The sequence below is a fragment of the Acanthochromis polyacanthus genome, chromosome 9 (assembly GCF_021347895.1).
Source record: "Acanthochromis polyacanthus isolate Apoly-LR-REF ecotype Palm Island chromosome 9, KAUST_Apoly_ChrSc, whole genome shotgun sequence".
NCBI classification, from domain to species: Eukaryota; Metazoa; Chordata; class Actinopteri; family Pomacentridae; genus Acanthochromis; species Acanthochromis polyacanthus.
In genome coordinates this window covers 29,395,080-29,414,472 of record NC_067121.1, presented here as the reverse complement: position 1 = coordinate 29,414,472, position 19,393 = coordinate 29,395,080, and the positions used below count along the sequence as shown (strand labels likewise).

At 38.8% G+C, this 19,393-nt stretch overlaps 2 protein-coding genes across 3 annotated transcripts; one reads left to right on the top strand and one right to left on the bottom strand.

The window, feature by feature from the left end:
• Positions 1–1,966: 1,966 nt before the first annotated feature.
• Positions 1,967–15,106, bottom strand: si:rp71-39b20.4 (potassium voltage-gated channel subfamily V member 2). 2 transcript variants are annotated; one of them, XM_051953577.1, is made up of 6 exons: positions 15,014–15,106; positions 9,094–9,196; positions 6,938–7,027; positions 6,181–6,814; positions 5,452–5,577; positions 1,967–3,411 (listed from the first exon to the last, which is right to left on the bottom strand). In XM_051953577.1, exons 3-6 carry the CDS (start codon positions 7,009–7,011, stop codon positions 3,097–3,099), a joined length of 1,149 nt encoding a protein of 382 aa, XP_051809537.1. In that variant the 5' UTR covers positions 7,012–7,027; positions 9,094–9,196; positions 15,014–15,106; the 3' UTR covers positions 1,967–3,096. The 2 variants fall into 2 exon arrangements, with proteins under 2 accessions (XP_051809537.1, XP_022056368.1); XM_022200676.2 differs by lacking the exons at positions 9,094–9,196; positions 15,014–15,106 and having other exon boundaries at positions 6,938–7,866.
• Positions 10,827–17,878, top strand: rps28 (ribosomal protein S28). The gene is made up of 4 exons (XM_022200709.2): positions 10,827–10,925; positions 11,215–11,262; positions 16,759–16,881; positions 17,771–17,878. Exons 1-3 carry the CDS (start codon positions 10,887–10,889, stop codon positions 16,879–16,881), a joined length of 210 nt encoding a protein of 69 aa, XP_022056401.1. The 5' UTR covers positions 10,827–10,886; the 3' UTR covers positions 17,771–17,878.
• Positions 17,879–19,393: the final 1,515 nt, after the last annotated feature.

Sequence of the window (19,393 nt, the reverse complement as noted above, 5' to 3'; positions counted from 1 at the left end):
TTCATTAGTTTGTTTTTTTAAATAATTATGTTAATCAACAATTCAAAAGTGATGGCTGATTTTGATTATTTAATTTTCAATAAATTTTTATTTATTGTTACTTTTGTGAGTTTCAAGTGACTTCAGTGAGAATTGTGGGTTTTTCCTTCTTTAACTGAGGGGTACCAACAATTTTGTCCACGTGTGTAGATCACTCGACTATGCAGTGAATCTTAACTGGAATGTTGTGTTGTTTTGTGTTTTGTTTTTTTTGCATTTTTGGTTTGGTTTTCCAGTCCAACACATCAGTACTTTGGCTCAGTGTCACCACTCCTATCGGCCTAATCTGCAGCGACAGCCAGCAGCTGTTTTCAGATTTCATAGAAAGGCCAACAAACAGGCCCCATAAAGCAGATAAACAGTGTCAGTGGCTCTTATCTGGTCAACAAGGGATGGCATAGCATTTGAAGCTCAAGAGGCAAATATTTCTTTTAAGTTGGTGGTGACCAAATACAGCTCGAAGGAGAGAAATTCCAAATACATGCTGTAGTTTTTGCTTGAAGCCTTTAAGTACTGTAGTCAGCTGCTTTTTACCATGCTTGTCTTAGCAACTTCATAAAATCATAACATCTGTGTCGACTTTACAGATGAATTCTTCTGTCCACCAGTTGCAAAAAATCAGTTGCTATTGCTCATACACTTAAATATTGTACAAATACTGCAGGTCTGTCTCCCGAGAGTGCAAGAAATACCAAATATTAGTTGTTTCTATGTGCAGCCACGTCAGTCAAGCTGCCACATGTGACCCTCCGTCCGTCTGTCTGGCTTAAAAGGCTTTCCTTAATATCCCTCCTGACTGCGTCTATTCCTGTCCATTCAGTCCTGACTGACTGGACGGGAGGCAGCCAAAGTTTCTCAGTACACCTGAGTTTTAATTGATGCTGACGAAACCACTGGCATCGTTCACATTACCTGATCCTGTAATACTATTAGACGGGCAGCATTGTCCCTCAGACAAATAAGGCAACTGTCTGCTAATGGAGACAGACTTTAACTTTCTTAACTTCTTCTCCTATTTAAAGGAAATGTGGGCGGCTGTTCTAGTAGTGCTGACAGTATGAGCAAGCTGTGCAGAATAGAAACATTTTATTGACCAGAAAATACTCTTTCTCACTTCTTTCATTATCAAAGCATCTGGAGAGTGTTAAACTATGATAAGAGTTGTACTTTATGTTTTCTAGACTGTGCTGTATTTGCACATTTTTGCTGTGATGTTATACTTAAATAAGAAAAATACAGTAATTAAATATTTTACTGCTTTTGCACAAGGAAAATCAATTTTATGCCACAGCTGTGTAATAGACTTGCTCATCTGTGAGAAAGAATAAATGAAATTTAGTGAAATAAAGCCTGTGAAATGCAGTATGTGTCTTCAAATCCTCTTTTTTTTTACCCATTTTGCATGTTCCGACAATTATATTCATGCAAGAGAACTGTCAGATTACAAATGATAACTGTCATTAATAAAAAATATTGTCACTGTTATAGGAAGAATATAAACATAAATTGGGCCCGTCTGTCACTACTGGGGGAAAAAAATCTTGTTCTCCAACAGTTTCACTTGCAGAAAATTCAAACAAAGAAACATTAGTAACATTTTACTAATGATTCACCTTTGATTACACTGAACATCTTTACAACTGTCTCTAGTTGTGTTTCATATGGGTGAAGTGGGGGTGTACTGTACACTGCGGGGGGGTTTCATGATCGGAGGCACAACAAATCACCAGTACAGTACATCAGTGGTAGATCCTGGCATCAGAACTCGCTGTTGTTTCTCTTTCATTTGAAGTCGGTGCAGCCAACAGAACAATACTGAGTAGATGTAGTTAAATTAACCTACCCTTAGCCCTACTGGCCAGCAGGGCTTGTTATATATGCCCAGGATGAGATAATACATTTGCTTAATATAACTCTGGACAACGAGTGCCACAGACGAGAACTGGTTTAATGACAGCTCAACTCAGCTTGCAGGGCCTGAGATCTGAAGGTCAAGAACATTCCCTCTTCCTGCAGAGATCCTCCTAAATACTGAGACGCTGGATGACAATAATAAGCACCGTTGCTCAGGTATAACTACGAATAAAAAATCCTTCCAGTTGCAGGGATATATTGTCTGTCAGAGTCAAATCATCATCCATTAAAGCAGCCTGTATCCGTTAAAATAGAACCTGATTCTCTGCACCTGATCAGATTCTCAGTGCCACCAAAATAGCAGAGTACATGATTGACTTTCTACCCTTATCTGACCAGGCAGGAAGCGCAAATCCTGGTAATCCTTGACAGCAAAATTACACCGTGGCTCTTGATCGCTTGTGCCACACCCCTCTGCTGCTCTTGTTGCTCTACTTAGGTGCCTTCAAGAACATGCTGAGTGACTGAACAAACCAAAAGGAAAAAAAACAGCAAGAGCATTACTTTGCTGACAGAGAATGCATGGCACATGGAAGAGCTTTGCACTGACGATGCTGAACTTATTTCTCAGACGCACATACAAATAAATCACAGGTTGCTTATACATTTCTTTCACCTAATTGTAATATGATGACTACAATCCACCAGGACGAGCTTGTATTGGCCAAACTTTATGTTACACTGTTTATTGTTCTGAGCATTTAAAGTAAAATGTAAGAGACCATGTAGATGTCCAAAATAGGTAATTAATAGCACTTCCATTGAAAGCAAGCTTCCTTTAAGGTGATTTAAGTGTAACATTGCTTCATTGATAATGCTACAACTTGACCTCCTTGCTTCAAACATTTATTTATCTAGATGCTATTCCTGGAAACGGATAACAAGCCATCCACTGTGAGCATCTTGTCCATTTGACAGAGGAATCATCATCACCATCACCATCATCATATCATCACCCATAGCATGCAAACAGCACCTACTGTAAACCTGAGGCTTAGAGCTTATCTCAACTTGTTGCTGCCTCCTTTTACCCCTTTAGATTGTTTATGTTAAGTCACACAGGCAGATGGGGGTCTTATTCTCTGTAGACCCCTGGGTGATAAGGCCATTTAGGTTACTGAGATCACAACTAGGCAGCTTCTCTCATTCGTCCTGGTCGTCATAATATTGCCTTCCACTCGGCCGATAGTGGATCTCGTCATCGGAGTCCTCTGGTGGTTCGAAGCAGCTGTCAAACTTACGCCTCAGCCGTTTCTTGAGCTGGAAGGTGCGCTCAGTGTTTGAAACGTTGTATTCCTGCTCCTTCAGTTTGGCGTAGTAGTCGGAGAACTTGTTGAACAGAATGGAGATGGGCATGCCGTTGAGGATGATGCCAAAGGAGATGCAGCTGAAAGCCACACAGCGGCCGAGATAGGAGATGGGGACGACGTCTCCGTAGCCCACAGTGGAGATGCTCACCTTCAAGAGGAGAAAAAAGTGTCAGGCTACATGCTGCTGCTCGAAACTCTTAGATCGAGATGCCAGAAATAGGACATAGTACAAAACTAACGTTCAAATTTTCCATCATTTCTTCCTTTTCGTTCTCATGATCTTTTGACCCTGACCCCAAAAATGCTATTTGGCCATGACCTTCTGAGGGTCTAATGATTCAAATATTTTTGTACTGATTAATTGGTGCTTTTGGAAGAGGATCCAGCAGACCTTCAGGAATGGAGAGCCACATTTTTTGATCGCTTGAATGTAGTCACTGTGTCTTGCCACAAATGAGACGCATTACATCGTATTAGAGGGGATTAGACAAATATAAGTTAACAGCTGCCACCAGATAAATAAAAGCCATGTCCTTAAACGGGACTGAATGAAACATAGACAGCCAAGATGATGGCATCCTGAGGCCTGTGTGAGCACAGTAAAACGAAGAAATTTGGAAAAGATGTTAATATTGTTATACTGAATAATGCAACAAAATTCTGAATGTTACTTTTACCACTACTTCTAATTAATCAGCGTTATTGTAGAGTCTGAACTAAACTGTATGTACTTTACTAAACTAATCTGCACTATTATTCACTCATTTTGATAATAATAATAAGAAACTTTCCTACTTATATTGCACTTTTGGAAACACATTACAAAGTGCATCACATTTGGAGCAGATGAATCAAGTTTAAAGACAGAATTTCTTTTCTACTGTACAGTTGATCTCGTGCATGCTTTAATTTTTGCACTTTATGCAACTTGTATTAATTCAGATTTATTTAATATTTATTTAATCATTTAGTTTCTTTTGCATGCTTTATTTCATTATTTTTTTTACACTTTTGCCTATATAGCACTTTGAATAACCTCTGCGTATGACAGGCTATTATACAACTGAATATGCCATCTTGCTTGCTTGCTGAATTCACACACCAAGAGAAATGTTAAACTATAAGTTATACGCTGTAAATGTTCCTTGTTGGGTTCATCTGGTCACAGTCATGGGGCAGTGAAATCCTCAGTGTTCCACAAAAAGTGTTGCATTTTTCACAAATGTCACTCACAGGAGGAAATGTCTGTTCTAGTGCAGAGGATACATAAAAGCTATGAGTGAACACACAGTTTGCACAATGTAAAGACACCTTGGTAGATTTGCTCCCTAGTTAGATTTACATAGTTTTACCCAAAGAACCAAACAAACGTTGGAGACAGACCATGAACAAGATTCTTATTTAGTGTCTTGCCCAATAATGACACATTTACCGTCTAAGTTTAGTTCTGTATCATCATATGTATTCATCCTTGAGAAATTAACTCCAGAGTCAACTTAGCCAACCACTTAGTCATTAAACAGGACTATACAGTCCTGTATATAAGCCCTTGAGTACACTCCTTATAATTAGTTCACTACTTTGTAAATACACAAAAATAGCCCCGAACGTGACTCTGCTTTGCACCTTTGTGACTCGACAGGCAGCAAAAATCTTGGAAGGCCTAATCCCTGACACCCAAAATGCACTGCACCGCTTGATCAGCTGACACAGCCTCGACTGAGCTTCTCTACGGCAGTGTAAAGAAGAGCAGCTTACTGAGGTTCAAAACCAAGTTAATTGATCTGGAAGAATGCGAGTGGCAGCCGTAAGAGCTGACTGCATCCTCTAAATGCTGTAAAACATTAATTACCCCATTAATAATGAAAAGATGTTGAGCAACTCAGATGCTAAGTTAAGTTGGATTTAATCAGCATTTTGATTAGGCCTTATAATGGACTCTATAAATACATAGTACTGTCAATAAAAATGTTTGCATGAGCCTATTTTTGCTTGATTTGCAACATTTTTCAACACAGTCAAGAAATGATAGCAGAAATGAAAGCAGATGGGGTTCATGGAAAAGTCACAAAGATGCTGGGTTTTGTCCTGTCAGATATTCTGTCTCTTTTGCATTAAACCTCACAGAAACAAAATTCAAACCCACAAACTTTACTGGACAGGAAGCTGAAGTTTGTCTAATACTCACTGCAGCCCACCACCAGGCATCCGGTATACTGCTGAAAGGTGTCCCCGGCTGATCCATCTCAACAGAGTGCATCAGAGCAGAGAAGGTGAAGATGCCCATTGCGATGAATAGAAACAGACAGCACACCTAAAGCATGACAGGAGAGGACATGTCAACAGCAGCGATGGAAAAATCTGCCTAATTTTAGGGCCACCATCAGGCCACAAGACAGTTTTTTAACTCCACGTGTCAAAGGAACAACAAGCTTTCTGCAAGAAAATTTTATACTGTTAAACACACAGGATGTGAAAGCAGTGTTGACTTTGGAGACAAGTTACTACACCCAGCCATGTTTGAGGGGTTTTTTTTCTGCAAATGAAACTTGATTTAAATCACAAACATACATTCTGATCATTGTTTTTTTTACATACTTTTTATACAAATTAAGATATAACATGTCAAGAAGCGAACTTCGAGTAGAAGTGCAAGTAGACTGCTTTGCACTTTATGCTAAGCTAAGCTAACCATTTTATTTTTACTTGACAGATATGAGTGGAATCATGTTATCATGTAATTCTAATGCATACTTCCCAAACTGGCATAACTTTTGTCTTTACTTTTCTTCAGATAGCCATGAAATATTTCTGTAAATGTTTTTATGTGCTAAGCTAGTGTGACTTTCACATAGGGCTACCTCTGACACTTCTGTGAGGAACATAAGGAATTCTGTGCTTCTTTGATATTCTGTACCTGCTCAGAGCACTGACGGATGGTGAAGCCAAACGCCCTCATGCCTGTGGAGTGACGGGCAAGCTTCAGGATACGGAAGATGCGCATCAGCTTGACAACCTTAAGCACTTTGCTGACTTTACTGACTCTTGCCATTGTCTTCAAATCTTCCTGTGCACTTATGTCCTCTGAATCTATAAAAAACGTCTCAAAAATGATCTGGATGAAGTAAGGCATGACAGCCACTATATCGACAAAGTTGAGGGCACTCTTCACAAAATGTTTGATGTCGGATGTGGTGAGCAACCGCAAAAAATACTCCAATGTGAAGAAAAGAATGGAGGCTACCTCTATCCACTCCATGTAGGTTTTACCTCCAAATTTGTACTGCCTGAGTTCTTTGACTGTATTTAATGTCATGGCAACAATAGAGATGAGCACAAAAAGACTGGAAAACACAGCAAAGGTTTTGGCTGACAGTGAGGAATAGGGATTCTCCATCAAGTCCCAGAGGGCCTTTCGAAAGGTTCCAAGAAACATTTTCTTGTAGCCCTCGTCATCCTGATGAGGCTTAATCTCATCAATTAGCTCCTGGTTGACCTTCAGTTGGTCTCGGATGTCGTCCACCTTCTCCTCAAATAGAATACGGCAACACCTGGGAAGGACAAGAAGAGTTTCACTGTCAATTTCACAAGAATTACTTTTGATATTCAGCTTGAAATACACAAAGAGCAAAAGTAAACATAGACATGGTAAGTTTCAAGTATATACAGCACACCTTGGAGTGTCCTTCAGTTTGAGCCCCCAGAATGACATCTCCTCCTCAAAGTTGACAGGACAAAGACTATCCATCACCCACAGGACATTACTGCAATAGAAGTGGAAAATGTAATGGAAAAACATTGGGTCCCTGTCAAAGAAGAACTCGTTGTTGTGGACGTTGTAATCGTCACAGAGTGTCAGACGCTTAACCGGATCATCACAGAGAGCAAGGACTCCAATCCTGGTTTTTGGGTATCGGAGGACCAAATGCTTGGGGATGTGAAAGACTTTTCCACCCACATTGAGGTTGACTATGTTTGATTTCCTTGGATTTAGTGCATCTTTTCTCTTGTCTTTTTTCTTTGTGCTTTGCTGAGCACTAGCATCAAGGTTGTCCATAGATGTCCATGGTTTCACTGAGCTGTCCTGTGAAAAAGGGAATTCTTGCCCCTCTTCCTCACCGCTTTGTGAAAAGCTAACTTCCCGTTTTACGGTTGCAAAAAGACTGGAGCGACGCTTCTTCAGCATTTTCAGCTTGGGCTTTATATTATCCATTGTGACAGCTCCTTAGAAAGACGAACCAACAGAAAAGCTTTGTACAGAGTCTGAGTAAAGTCAGTAAAAAACAGAAACAAGAAATTTCCACAAGATCTCCATTTGTGCAAAACACTGTTCTCTAAAAAAAATAATTAAAAAATGTTGGAAATAAAGCTAAAGAAAGAGCAACCGTGCTTTTCAGTCGGCGTGCAAGAAGATCAGCAGCATGAGTTAGGGATTCAGCCTCTTCACTGATTCTTTAATCCTATTGCTGTTCTTTCTGTCCCAACGCAAGTTAAAAATACTGTTCACAAGGATTAGCGTTGTAACTTAAGGCTTTGAACTCTAAGAGAGGAGGAAAGGCGGAGAGAGTGGTGTGATGACAGTATTGCATTGCTAACAAGGCTATGTAGAGCTTTCAGTCAGGATGTTCATACTAATGCTACAGATAGATTTGACAAGCTACCTCCAGCTGTAGTCCTTTTGAAAGTCTGCCAAACTAGGTAAAATAAACTTGGGTATATGATTTAAGAACATAGACATTAATATTTGATATAAAGTTTTCTCTGTATTCAGAAAAAAAAATCTTTAATGCATCATCTCCTCTTGCGTCTTCGTAATAAAACCCCTATTTGACAATGGCTTCTTTACTATGTCATTTATTCCTATGTCTTATTATGTCATTGTTGCACTGACTGCTCTACCTGCCTTTGAAATTGCCCCCTGGAGACAAATAAAGTTTTCTGAATCTGAATCTGAAAGTCATCCCTAATGTCATACCATGAATAGTCTGTTCATTTCATAATAAAGCCAAGTAAAAATACATTTTTGATTACGTAACACTAAATAAGGGAATAAAGGTATATTCTGAAAGTATAGGCCAAATTAAGATAATTTGATATTAACAAAACACAGGAGAGATGTCAAGCAAGTTACTTTTATTTTTAAGGCACATTAAACAGCAACTATTGAGCCAAAGTCCTTTCAGTAGAGAAATAAGATTGGTGTTACAAATTCAAATATTGAAGTGAAGAACCTACTGTGAGTATTTAAGGTGTGAATTTACCTGAGTATTAAAGCCCTAAAAAAATGTACATACAGGGGGTCCTCGGTTTTCAATGCCCTTTATCGTTTTGTTGTTATGCTGAAACTGGCTACGTGGAACTAGTTGGTGAGCAGAGTGGACGAATACGTCGTCACACAGCGCTATAGATGGCTTGCAGTGTTTACTAACACAAGGTATGCGACCCGGTGCTGAAAGTGAAAAGTTCATCCGCATGTTTCATTTATACAACAGTGGCACAGCCGAAAGTTATTGTTAAGAAATCGTACCTTGATGAGCTGTCACCTGCCGATCGTACCTGTTACTTAAGCAACTTGACACTTAGTGCAGGTACGCAACTACCGGACCCGTACTCATTGCCGCAACAAGAGTGGTTACGGGATATGAGGCAATGGCCTAATATTCAGTGGCCGGACATCTATTTATATTTAATCAACTCGCCAAGCATTTACACGAAAGAGAATTTAAAGGCATACAAATCCCTTGATGCTGTTAATTTCGTGCTTTGCGGTCACGTACAAGAACTCACATACCATCCAGTATCAGAAACGTGGTGTGAGTGTACAAATTACCTGTCAGTTTTGTTCTTAGCTTTGGTGCTGTTGGCACTGTCACGCCTGTGAGGAAATACCGAAGGCACGAAATCAGGACTGTCTGAATCGTCAGATGCACGACCTGTTAAAATAGTATTTATTATAATTATTAAAGTCCTGTAAAACAAAATAACAAGGCTAAGTTAACAAACATATTCACTGCGGTAATGACAAAACACCCTATTATCGCTCACATGCACGATAATGATATAAAGGATTTTACAAATATAAATCAAAACTGAATGACCGTTTACCTGAAATGAAATGTGCACTGTAAAGCCGTGCATTCTATTTTTGTGCCTCCGACCAGTTATCCCGGTTGATCGCACGTAGCCACAACTGCCTTCGATTTTGTTGAAATGGATGAGCCCCTCCAGGTATTGAATAAAACTTTAAATGAGGGTTGTCTTTACTTCGATTCTGACAGCCGACAGCACAACAAGAAGGCATATTTAGCGTAATATGTGTATATAATGTGTATAAATATCCCGAGTTGGCTGCTGCTGCTGACCTTCCTCCAGCCCTCCGCTTCCAGCTCCCCTTTTCCACCAGTCAACTCTGCATCACCCTCACTATACTTGTTATGCTAATCTACATACTGTTTGAATTTTACTGCTAGCTATATATGGAGTATGTTTAATGTCAGAGCCGTACATCATAAGAGTAAACTATGAGTCAGTTTTCAATGTTAGCTTATACTTTGTTTGTGTCACATATCTTGTCATACATGTGTCCAAATGTGTGTCGCACTTTCCTTGCTTTCCCACCCCTCCCTCTCCTCCCATCCCTCCCCCTTGCCCTCCTCTGTCCCTCTCAACCCGCCCGGCCAGCAGGCAGATGGGTCCCCTCTATATAGAGCCGGGTTCTGCTCGAGGTTTTTTCCCTGTTAAAAGGGTGTTTTCCTTGCCACTGTCGCCTTTGGGCTTGCTCTGGGGGTCAGGCATATGGGTTCTGTAAAGCGTCTTGAGACAATTTGACTGTAATTGACGCTATATAAATAAAATTTAATTTAAATTAATTGAATATCTGTCTCCACCAGTTAGTGTAAGGGTGAAGGAAGAGAGACAGGGAAAACAGAGACACATAGACAACAAAGAAGAGATTGTAAACATTGGATTGATCGGTGGGACAATCAGACCACAGATCACAGAGATATCTATAGAATGATACAGGGAGAGAGGACAGAGAAGCAAGACCACAAACTTCAACAATGAGAAGAAACAAAGCTACTAACACACAACAGTGAAGATAAATGCATGGAGACTATGCATGCCTGACAAGGACAAACACTTGTACAGCTAAAGTAGTCATTCCTAGATTAAATACAAAAAATAAACTACAATAGGAAAAGAGTAAAAGAAAAAAATAGATGAAATCTGCCATCCAATTAATACATGCTGTAAAAATACGAGAGCAATAAGAAATGGCAAATGTATATTACAGAGACAATTCCCCATCTTTGTTTCAGTACATGATGAAATTAGACTGCACACACAGTGAATTATGGTTGGGCCCACGTTGCCCCTGTGAAAGCTTCAGTGAATGGTATTTTCCAGTCAGCGGAAAAGGAAATAGAAATGTAAAATCATTTTACAATTTTTTATCAAACTGTTAAATACAAGCTTTGGCTATTCAAAATTTTACTTGGTTATTAATCATTTTATTAAAATTCAAATTTAAAAATTGCAAAAGTCTTCTAAACTAAAATATTGAGTTTGCCATAAAACCCGTCCGGGCACCACGTGACTTCCTTTCCAGTCTAACCTGACAACATGGACGCCAGCCGCGTGCAGCCGATCAAGCTCGCAAGAGTAAGAAAACGTTTATTACGGTGGAAATAGCTTCACCCGGGTGGACAGACGGCTGCAGTAATAATTAATGTTTCTAACGGGACCGAAACTTTAAAGCTAAATTTACTTTTACTCGCCGATTAACAAACGTGTGTCCAGCTCTCGTGCTTCCATCATGGAGGCCTGTTCATGCTAGTCTCTGTTAGCTGCTAGCCATTAGCCTCCTGAACGCTCCTCTGTGCTCACTTACAAATATAAAATATTCCCTCTGAGATTGTAAAGTTAATTTATCCTATGTTTTTATTTTAAGGTCACCAAGGTTCTCGGAAGAACCGGCTCCCAGGGACAATGTACACAGGTATGCTAACCTGGCTATTATCTCATAGTATAGTAGGTTACTGACCCGAGGATCCTGTTTGTCTCCTTTTTATATTTCATTTACAGAATATTTCTGACAGTAGCAGAAATATAGGTTGACCATAAATGTCTGTGGTAGAATTTAATCGATGATTAAGGTGTGTAATTATACTATACTTCAGTCTCGTTACTCTGCATCGGTTACAACTATGATTTCTTCTCATTTAGGGAAGGCTTTTGAGGGGGTTTTGTGTTTGTTTATTGTACAGCCTTGTGGAACAGTCGCATTACATGTCATTACTAATGTGAAAAACAAATCTTCAATCTATGGTCATGTCAATTTCAATTTGTAGCTGAAATCTCTTACAGTGGTAAAAGAAATATATCATTAATACAGTTGCTCTACTAGAATATCAGGGTAATATGGCTGAAAGATTTAGTTTTTCAAATTATTGGTAAATCTCAATAACTTTTAAACACTGTAGTATTTGACCATGCAGGTAAACAGAAAAGTACATAAAATTTTATTTGTGCCAAAAAATGATTGATATCCGGGGCAGTAATTATATTCATGCCTCTGTTTTTTTTTCTTATTTTATAGTCAAATTGTTCCTGGCAGTTGAAATGGCTTTAAAGAACTGCTTCAGCTACAGTTTTCCACTAGATTGCAGCCCCTACATTTTAACTGAAACAGTATTCATGAATCACAAAGAGATTATTTCTTATTTTTGTCTATGCATATCATCCTTAAATCATTAATTCATCTTAAGGAATTCAGACTCACTACGCGCATACTAGCATAAACCCCAGGACCAGTTTTATAGCATCGCCTTTAAAATAGGTTGATGCTAGAGGTACGGACCCGTACCCGTAGCATCTGTACTAGAGGTAAGGACCCGTTAAGGTCACTGAAGAGCTGGCGCCGGTTAACTACTATTTGCTGCACATTACAGGCAGTTTATATGAATGACTTTGGCGGCGAACATTGTATAATTTAACCAAAAATACACCGTCTCCTCTCACACTTTAGACATTGTAGTTTTTACGCTTTTAGACGCCGTGTCTAAATTGTTTGAAGTCCAGTTCCTATTAATTAGTTTACCGCGTTCAGTGGTGGAAGCGGCTGACGAACTCCATTGCGAATGTTCCCATTTAATTTCGGACGCTAATTTACAAGATAAAATTAAGGATGTCGAATATGAAACAAACACTCGTGAATGGTGAGGAGCAGCTCTTTAATTTGGCATGAATTAAAAAAAAACACAAACTCGATTTATTGTGATATTGTGAGATTTGTTTGTGGTGATGTAAATTAGCCATTCAACAGAGTCCGCTAACATTAAGGTAAAAAAATACTTTTCGTTTGCTGGCTGTTAGTTCCACCATTTGTTTTGTTTGCTGTTTGTGCTTTATTAGAACAGGGTCACGTGAATAAAAAGTTTTGCTATTTTAATAGTAGTGCTGATTTCAACCCCCAAATCGCTGTCCGTGAAAAAGTCAGATAGTGATGTTGGACTTTTCCACAGGCAACGATGACCCCAGCACACTGATTGTAAACGCAGATTCACCTCGAATCACGGAAGCGCCTTTAAAGCAGCGTAGCCGGCTCATTAATATTTATGTCCGTCGGATTACCAGCCAATCACGAAGCGCGTTCATCAGCCGGCTCATTAATATAGGGTGACCATATTCTGTTTCTCTGAAAAGAGGACACACTTCCAGCTCGCGCGCGAAAAATTTTCAGTCCCCCCCCAAAAAAAAATCCCCCATTTTTAGGGGTTTTCCGTGGGTCAGGGGGCTTTCTGTGCGAGATATTCTGAATTCCCCAGAAAAGAACACTTTACCTGGATATACTGAAAAATAGCCCAAAACACTCACAAACAGTTGCTTTATAAATAATATATTTATTAATTTAAAGCAATTCTCCTGAACAATATAATCAGTCACATACAAATATGGCATGCTCTAGTCTTTAATAGTTATTGACTCAAGTTGTGTAGGAACACATGTATTCAGATGTTTAACAAAATAAGAAATAATCATCTCTCTTAAGTCTGACACTTACACCTTAGTTAGGAAAAGTGAGGTACAGTACCATTCTTCAAAATAACCTCCCAATTATGTAAAAATAGAAATAATGCCTCAAAATATTAAACAAAAAGAAAAAAGAGAGGTAGCCCATTCTTCAAAATAATGTCTAATGGCAAATGAAAAAATATAGAAATAATGCCTCAAGTCAACAGTCCTTTTTTTCCTTCTTTTTCCTTTTCTTATTAGCTACAGAGACATAAGTCCCAGCTTTGCAGACTGTACATTCTGCCTCCCATTTGACACTACCCGGACGAAAACGGGGGTACTTTTTTCGCATTTCATCAGTGAAATGACATTTGCGTTTCGGCATTTTCTTTCGGTTCGAGTGCTCTCTCGCAGTGTGCCTACCTGCCTGTCAGCCTGCGAGGAAGCGAATCTCCAGCGCCGTGGCGCGCGCCGGCGCTTCAGAGACGCGGCGCTGTCACTCCGCAGCGTGTGCAGTGGAAATTGTCTGATAGAAGAGAATGGGTCTAAGTGCTGCGCAGTACGATTCAAGAGCGCGGCGGTTTCACGTTATGTGGAATTTAGGGGATCAAAAATCCGGACATTTGAAGGACTTTATAAACGCCGGCCGAACAGGCTGGACAGCCTCTCAAAAGAGGACATGTCCGGGCAAAAGAGGACGTATGGTCACCCTAATTAATATTTATGTACGGCTCATTAATATTTATGGTAAGGGAAAGTCCCGTATCCGTAGGCCACAGGCTACGGGTACGGGTCCGTATCTGTAGACACTACCATTAAAATAAGTCCAATACAGTGGACCCTCGTCTCTCGCAAGGGTTTTGTTCCAGACCCCCGCGATATGTGAAAATCCACAAAGTAGCGACCATATTTATTTTAATATTTCTACAGATATTTTTTGAAAGTTTATAAGCCCTCAACCACACCCTCATGAACACTTCCTATGTTCTTAAACACTTTCTACACTTTCAAACCTATGTGATTTTATCAACATCCAAAATTCTATATCGGTACACCAGTGAATTTACTCCAACTTAAATGATGAAGATGATGATGAGTTAGCTGTGCAGTCCTGATGACGATAAAGTGAAAGTACTGCACAGTGAGAATGGACAAGGCGAGACGCTGAACGCTGCTTATACACGGGAGACAGAGGAAACTGATGCTACGGTCGCTGAGCCAGTCAGCACTGTACGCTCCACATTTAATTTGATATTCTTTTGATATGTTCTCATCCTTATTTTTTACATTGTTTTCAATGTTTTTCAGGCTAGATAATGCTTATTTTACCGCAAAATTCCACGATATAGCGAGAAATCTGCGATACCAAATATAAAAATCCACGATATCCTAGCATTTCACATAGTAAGATAAAGACCAATTTTAAACCAATTTAGGTACTCTAGCCTTGCTAATGTTAGTTCTGCATTAAATTATGTACACTGTCATCTAATACAATAACATAATAGCTAACCAGCTGCTAAAAAAACCTATAATTTTCTGTTAAAGCAAACTAGCCTACCTAATGCTAAGCTAGTATGCTATATTAGCTTTCTGTAGCACTAGCTAGTTAGCTTGAAGTTTATGCTGATGTAGCTAAATATAAATGTCACGGTGGAGGCAAATGTCTACCTGCTTTCAAGGCTTCTCATGGTGTCTGTGGCTTAAATAAATTCATTATTGATGCGTTAACTCACCTCCATGGCGAAAGCCTTGCAGCCATGAATAAACTCAGCAACATTCCTCTGTCGCTCCTCTGTTCCTGGAAAAACTACACACACACACACAAAAACATGAAATTAGCCTCTAACAGTCATTCGAAATACGTTCGAGCTGCCGGTGTGGGTGCTGAAGTTTTTTTTTCGCTGGAGAACAGTCTTATTCCAGGCGTTTCTGCTGCACTTGCTGCTTTCCGGGATCAAGCTAGCAGAAACAATGAGCGACACCAACAGCTATGACTTTCAAATGAAACTAACAAGTTACAGCCATAATGTTATCTTAAATGCAATAAGTGGAAAAAAACTTGTGTAATATAACTTAATATATTCATGAAAGTCTGAATCCTTGACAAACGTTAACTAGTTGTGACAAAGCTGCTCCTTCGAGAAGGTAAGATAATTACTTAACAGGATGCTGCAGAGGTGGTGGCGTGTTTGGGCTCTTATTTTGAAACGCTCCCTCCGTGTTGTGTGATGTTAACAGAGGTAACTTTGAGCCAGCTCTTCAATCTGCCAGGGAGGTTGGATAAGCCAGGGAAGGATGTGACGTTCATGGTCCAGTGTGCGTGTGTGTTAAGAGAATTTTAAATTCAAATTAAACGTATGTAAAAGACCCATTGTACCTCCACCGTGAACCAGGTCTGCAAAGCCTGTACCAGGGTTTCTGCAGGGCATTAAAAAGCATTAATAGTCATTAAGTTTACTTTGTGAAAATTAAGGCCTTAAATGGCATTAAAAATCATTAAATATCTGCAATACAGTGAAACTTTGAAAAGTGAACCGTGATATGGTGAGGGACCACTGTATATGAACCGCAACCATTTCCACAATTATTCGGTTACAAGAAATGATCAAGTTTCAAAACGATCCTTTCAATTATCTCAAAGTGTAGTGTATCTGAATGTTACAGCCGTTTCAGGTAAAAGCAGCTGTAGACGTACACAAACCTGGCAGTACAGTTACTTGATGGCACAACACTGGAACCAGACCCTTCTGATACGTATACTTTTTAAACAGTGCAAGTAATAATATGAATGACTGATACATGAGCATCATCATTTTGACACTTCACATTATGAGATCTCATTGTGATGTAACACAGCTGCTCAGGAGTGCAGGTGAAATTAAGACTGAGTTGATATTTCTGGAAACATAAGTCTTCTATAGTGTCACATTTTCTCCTGTTTACCCTCCTGTTGTCTTCATTTATGGGGACCAAAAATATTGTTTCCTTGTCTGAAAAAAATCCAAAAATTCAGCAAAAAAAATACCCACATTTCTGACAATTTGCAAAACCTTCAGGAAGAAAATTCAACTAATTCCTGAAAAAATTCCCTTGAAAGTTTTATTTAAAAAAAAAAAAAATCCCCCAAATTTGGCAAGAAAATTCTTGTAAATATTTTCAAGAAACGAGTACAAGTCTTCCAAAAATATCCTAAAAATGTCTAAAGTGACATCAGTAAAACTTCTGATATTTTCTTTAAGAACATTTTTGACATTTTTTTCCACCAAAAAATGTTCAAAGATTTCCCAAAAACGTTGAAAACGTGGACGTCAGAAGTTTCACTGTGAAATTTTATTTTTTCTTCCCACATTTTCAAACTTTAAAACGAGTCAATTTTGACCTGCAGGACGACACGAGGTTTAACTAGTCATTAAAACACAAACTTAACTTTTATCATCATGTAATGTTTGGTTTGTGACTCTTTCTGCTTGTTCTCCAGGTCCGTGTTGAGTTCATGGACGACAGCAACCGCTCCATCATCAGGAACGTGAAAGGCCCAGTCAGAGAAGGAGATGTGCTGACACTTCTGGAGTCTGAGAGAGAAGCCAGGAGGCTGCGATAGGTGAGCGCTTAGAAACTCCGGTGTCTGAGTTTGATTGACAGGAGGAGTTAAACCTCTCAGCAACCTGAAGACTTTGCTTTGGGCTTTCTTGTTAAATATTAATTATACAACAACTTTTAAAAATATCCAAACTACAGTATTTGTGACCAACCTGGCAACTGCGAATAGTGGACAAAGCGTAACGGCTTACAATGCAGTACAACAAACCAGCAATCTTTGGCCTTAACCCTTCATTCTGACCCCAAATAAAATCTTTTTGCTGTTATATGCTTTAATGTAAACAAGGTCTCTTTGGCCCTAAATTCCAAAATAAAGGGGGAAAAATTGTAGTAATGCATTGGACTGAAGTAAGACTAAAGGTGTAACACAGATTGAAGTGACAATTTATACTGTATGCTTTAAATAACAGTCAAACCAGGCGGGGTGTATAACAACTGGGAGGACATTATGAGGGTTAAACTACCGTAGAGTTCAGTCATTTTCTGCCTACTCCATGGCTTTACAAACATGGGTTGAATTGTATTGTGTGTTTCAGTGGGGTTGTGTATCCTCCTCACAGCCCTCATGATATAGAAGCACACCAATGATGTAAACGGTTTAAAAGAAAGATATTTGCTACTTCAACACACTGCAGACTTGAAGTCAGACTGTCAGCAGACAATAACTTAGTATTAAGCTTCTTTTACTTGTTTCTGCTGCTGATTCTTGCCAACAGAGCACCTTGAAACCAAACTCTATTTTTCACATTCAGTAAAAGCTGATTGGAAAAAAAATGCTCTGTGTTGGTCATGAAGATAATAAAATAAAGTGGCTGTTATTTTTGTATGTTGACTTACAGGATTGTGGTTATATTTGAGCTCACGTGTAACCGGCTCTTTTGTCTTCACAGGGCCGCTGAAGCTGAGGTGCCAGTCCAACGCTGTCATCGGTTTCATCTGCAAAGGACTTCCATCGCGCTTGTTGAGATGTTCTGAAATAAATTTGGATATCAAGATGAGTTTGGCAGTCCTGTGTTTACTTCAACTGGTTGTGAACAATGTTTTTCTGTCACCATAAACATTACCCAGCATTTCTTATAGAGTTTGGTTGCTTGTTGTTGACGGTGATCCAGGCAAAGAAGCAACATGCTACAACATTTATACTCTACAGTTCAAAAGTTTGGGGTCACCGAGACAATTTCATGTTTTCCATGAAAATTCACACTTTCATTCAGTGCTAACATAATTACACAAGGATTTTCTAATCATCAATTAACCTTTCAACACCATTAGCTAACACAGTGTAGCATTAGAACTGAGGTTGCTGGAAATGTTCCTCTGTACCCCTATGTAGATATTCCAATTTAAAGAAACAGCTAGTCATTTACCACATTAACAATGTCTAGACTGTATTTATGATGTTATCTTCATTAAAAAAAATGATTTTCTTTCAAAAAGAAGGACCCCAACCTCTTCAACGGTAGTGTCTGTGAATAATGATCAAAGAACATAATGTGCATTTATCAGTGATCCTAAATATTCTCAACTTACTGATTGAGGTAAAGTGCCAGTTTTTTAAAAAGCTGAATTAGTATTCAGTCTTTTCAGATGCACATGTATATACAAATCAATAAAGAGATAAGCATTTAAGATCCCTGCAAATTGAGGTAATCGGAGCCAAAGATATCCTTAACCCTCATGCCGTCCTGTGGGTCTAAACTGACCCGCTTTAAAGTTTGAAAATGTGGTTTAAAAAAAATACATATTTTCAAGGTGAAACTTCTGATGTCCACGTTTTCAACATTTTTGGGAAATCTTAGAACATTTTTGGTGGAAAAAAAGAAATGCTAACTTCAGTCCACTGAGATGAGAGATTTATTTTGAAATGATCAGATGTCAAAAGTTAAAAGTAGCCAGTGAGGAAGCAGTTCTGCTCTTGTAGATTGATTTCCACGTGTTTAGTTGACATCCTGATTTACATGAAGCAGAAGAGCTTGGATTACCTGGTTCAGTTTTACATTCTGTCCAGCAGAGGGCAGCATCACTCTTAAATTAATGTAGAAGTCATTCACCCTCCAGTAATCTCAGTTAGACTCACCTGTGTTGTAAAGCAAAAAAGACCTAAAATAGGCATTTTCTTCTAAGTTATGCAACTTAAAGTCAATTTACAGTCCATTTATCCTGCATTATGCAAAACAATGTAATTGTGTTTACATGTAGTCCTGTAAAAACCTTCAGCTTTTGTATTTTTGGATGTTCAGACATATTTACAATTTAAACTTCAATTTTGTCTTTAATACACTCTAGTGTTGTTTTAAACCAACATATACTGGAGTTAAAGGCATTTTCTTGTCATTTTTGTGAAAAGTTCAGAAAAAATACAGAAAAATAGCTGCTTTTAAAAAATAATTCTCATAACAGCACTTTTCATTCAATAAATGGAACTAAAATCATAATCATAAACTATAAAAACATGTTTTATGTGATAGTTTAAGGAATTTTTCTGCATTTTACAATACATCTTGAAAATTGAC

Bases quoted from the DNA above. Each gene is read 5' to 3' on its own strand.
- rps28 (XM_022200709.2), top strand. From the start codon at position 10,887: ATGGACGCCAGCCGCGTGCAGCCGATCAAGCTCGCAAGA. The intron at 10,926-11,214 runs GTAAGAAAACGT...TTTTATTTTAAG, and splicing joins AGCCGATCAAGCTCGCAAGA to GTCACCAAGGTTCTCGGAAG. The intron at 11,263-16,758 runs GTATGCTAACCT...CTTGTTCTCCAG, and splicing joins CCCAGGGACAATGTACACAG to GTCCGTGTTGAGTTCATGGA.
- si:rp71-39b20.4 (XM_022200676.2), bottom strand. From the start codon at position 7,476: ATGGATAATATAAAGCCCAAGCTGAAAATGCTGAAGAAGCGTCGCTCC. The intron at 5,578-6,180 runs GTACAGAATATC...GTCATGCTTTAG, and splicing joins TCCGTCAGTGCTCTGAGCAG to GTGTGCTGTCTGTTTCTATT. The intron at 3,412-5,451 runs GTGAGTATTAGA...CTCCTCTTGAAG, and splicing joins ATGCCTGGTGGTGGGCTGCA to GTGAGCATCTCCACTGTGGG.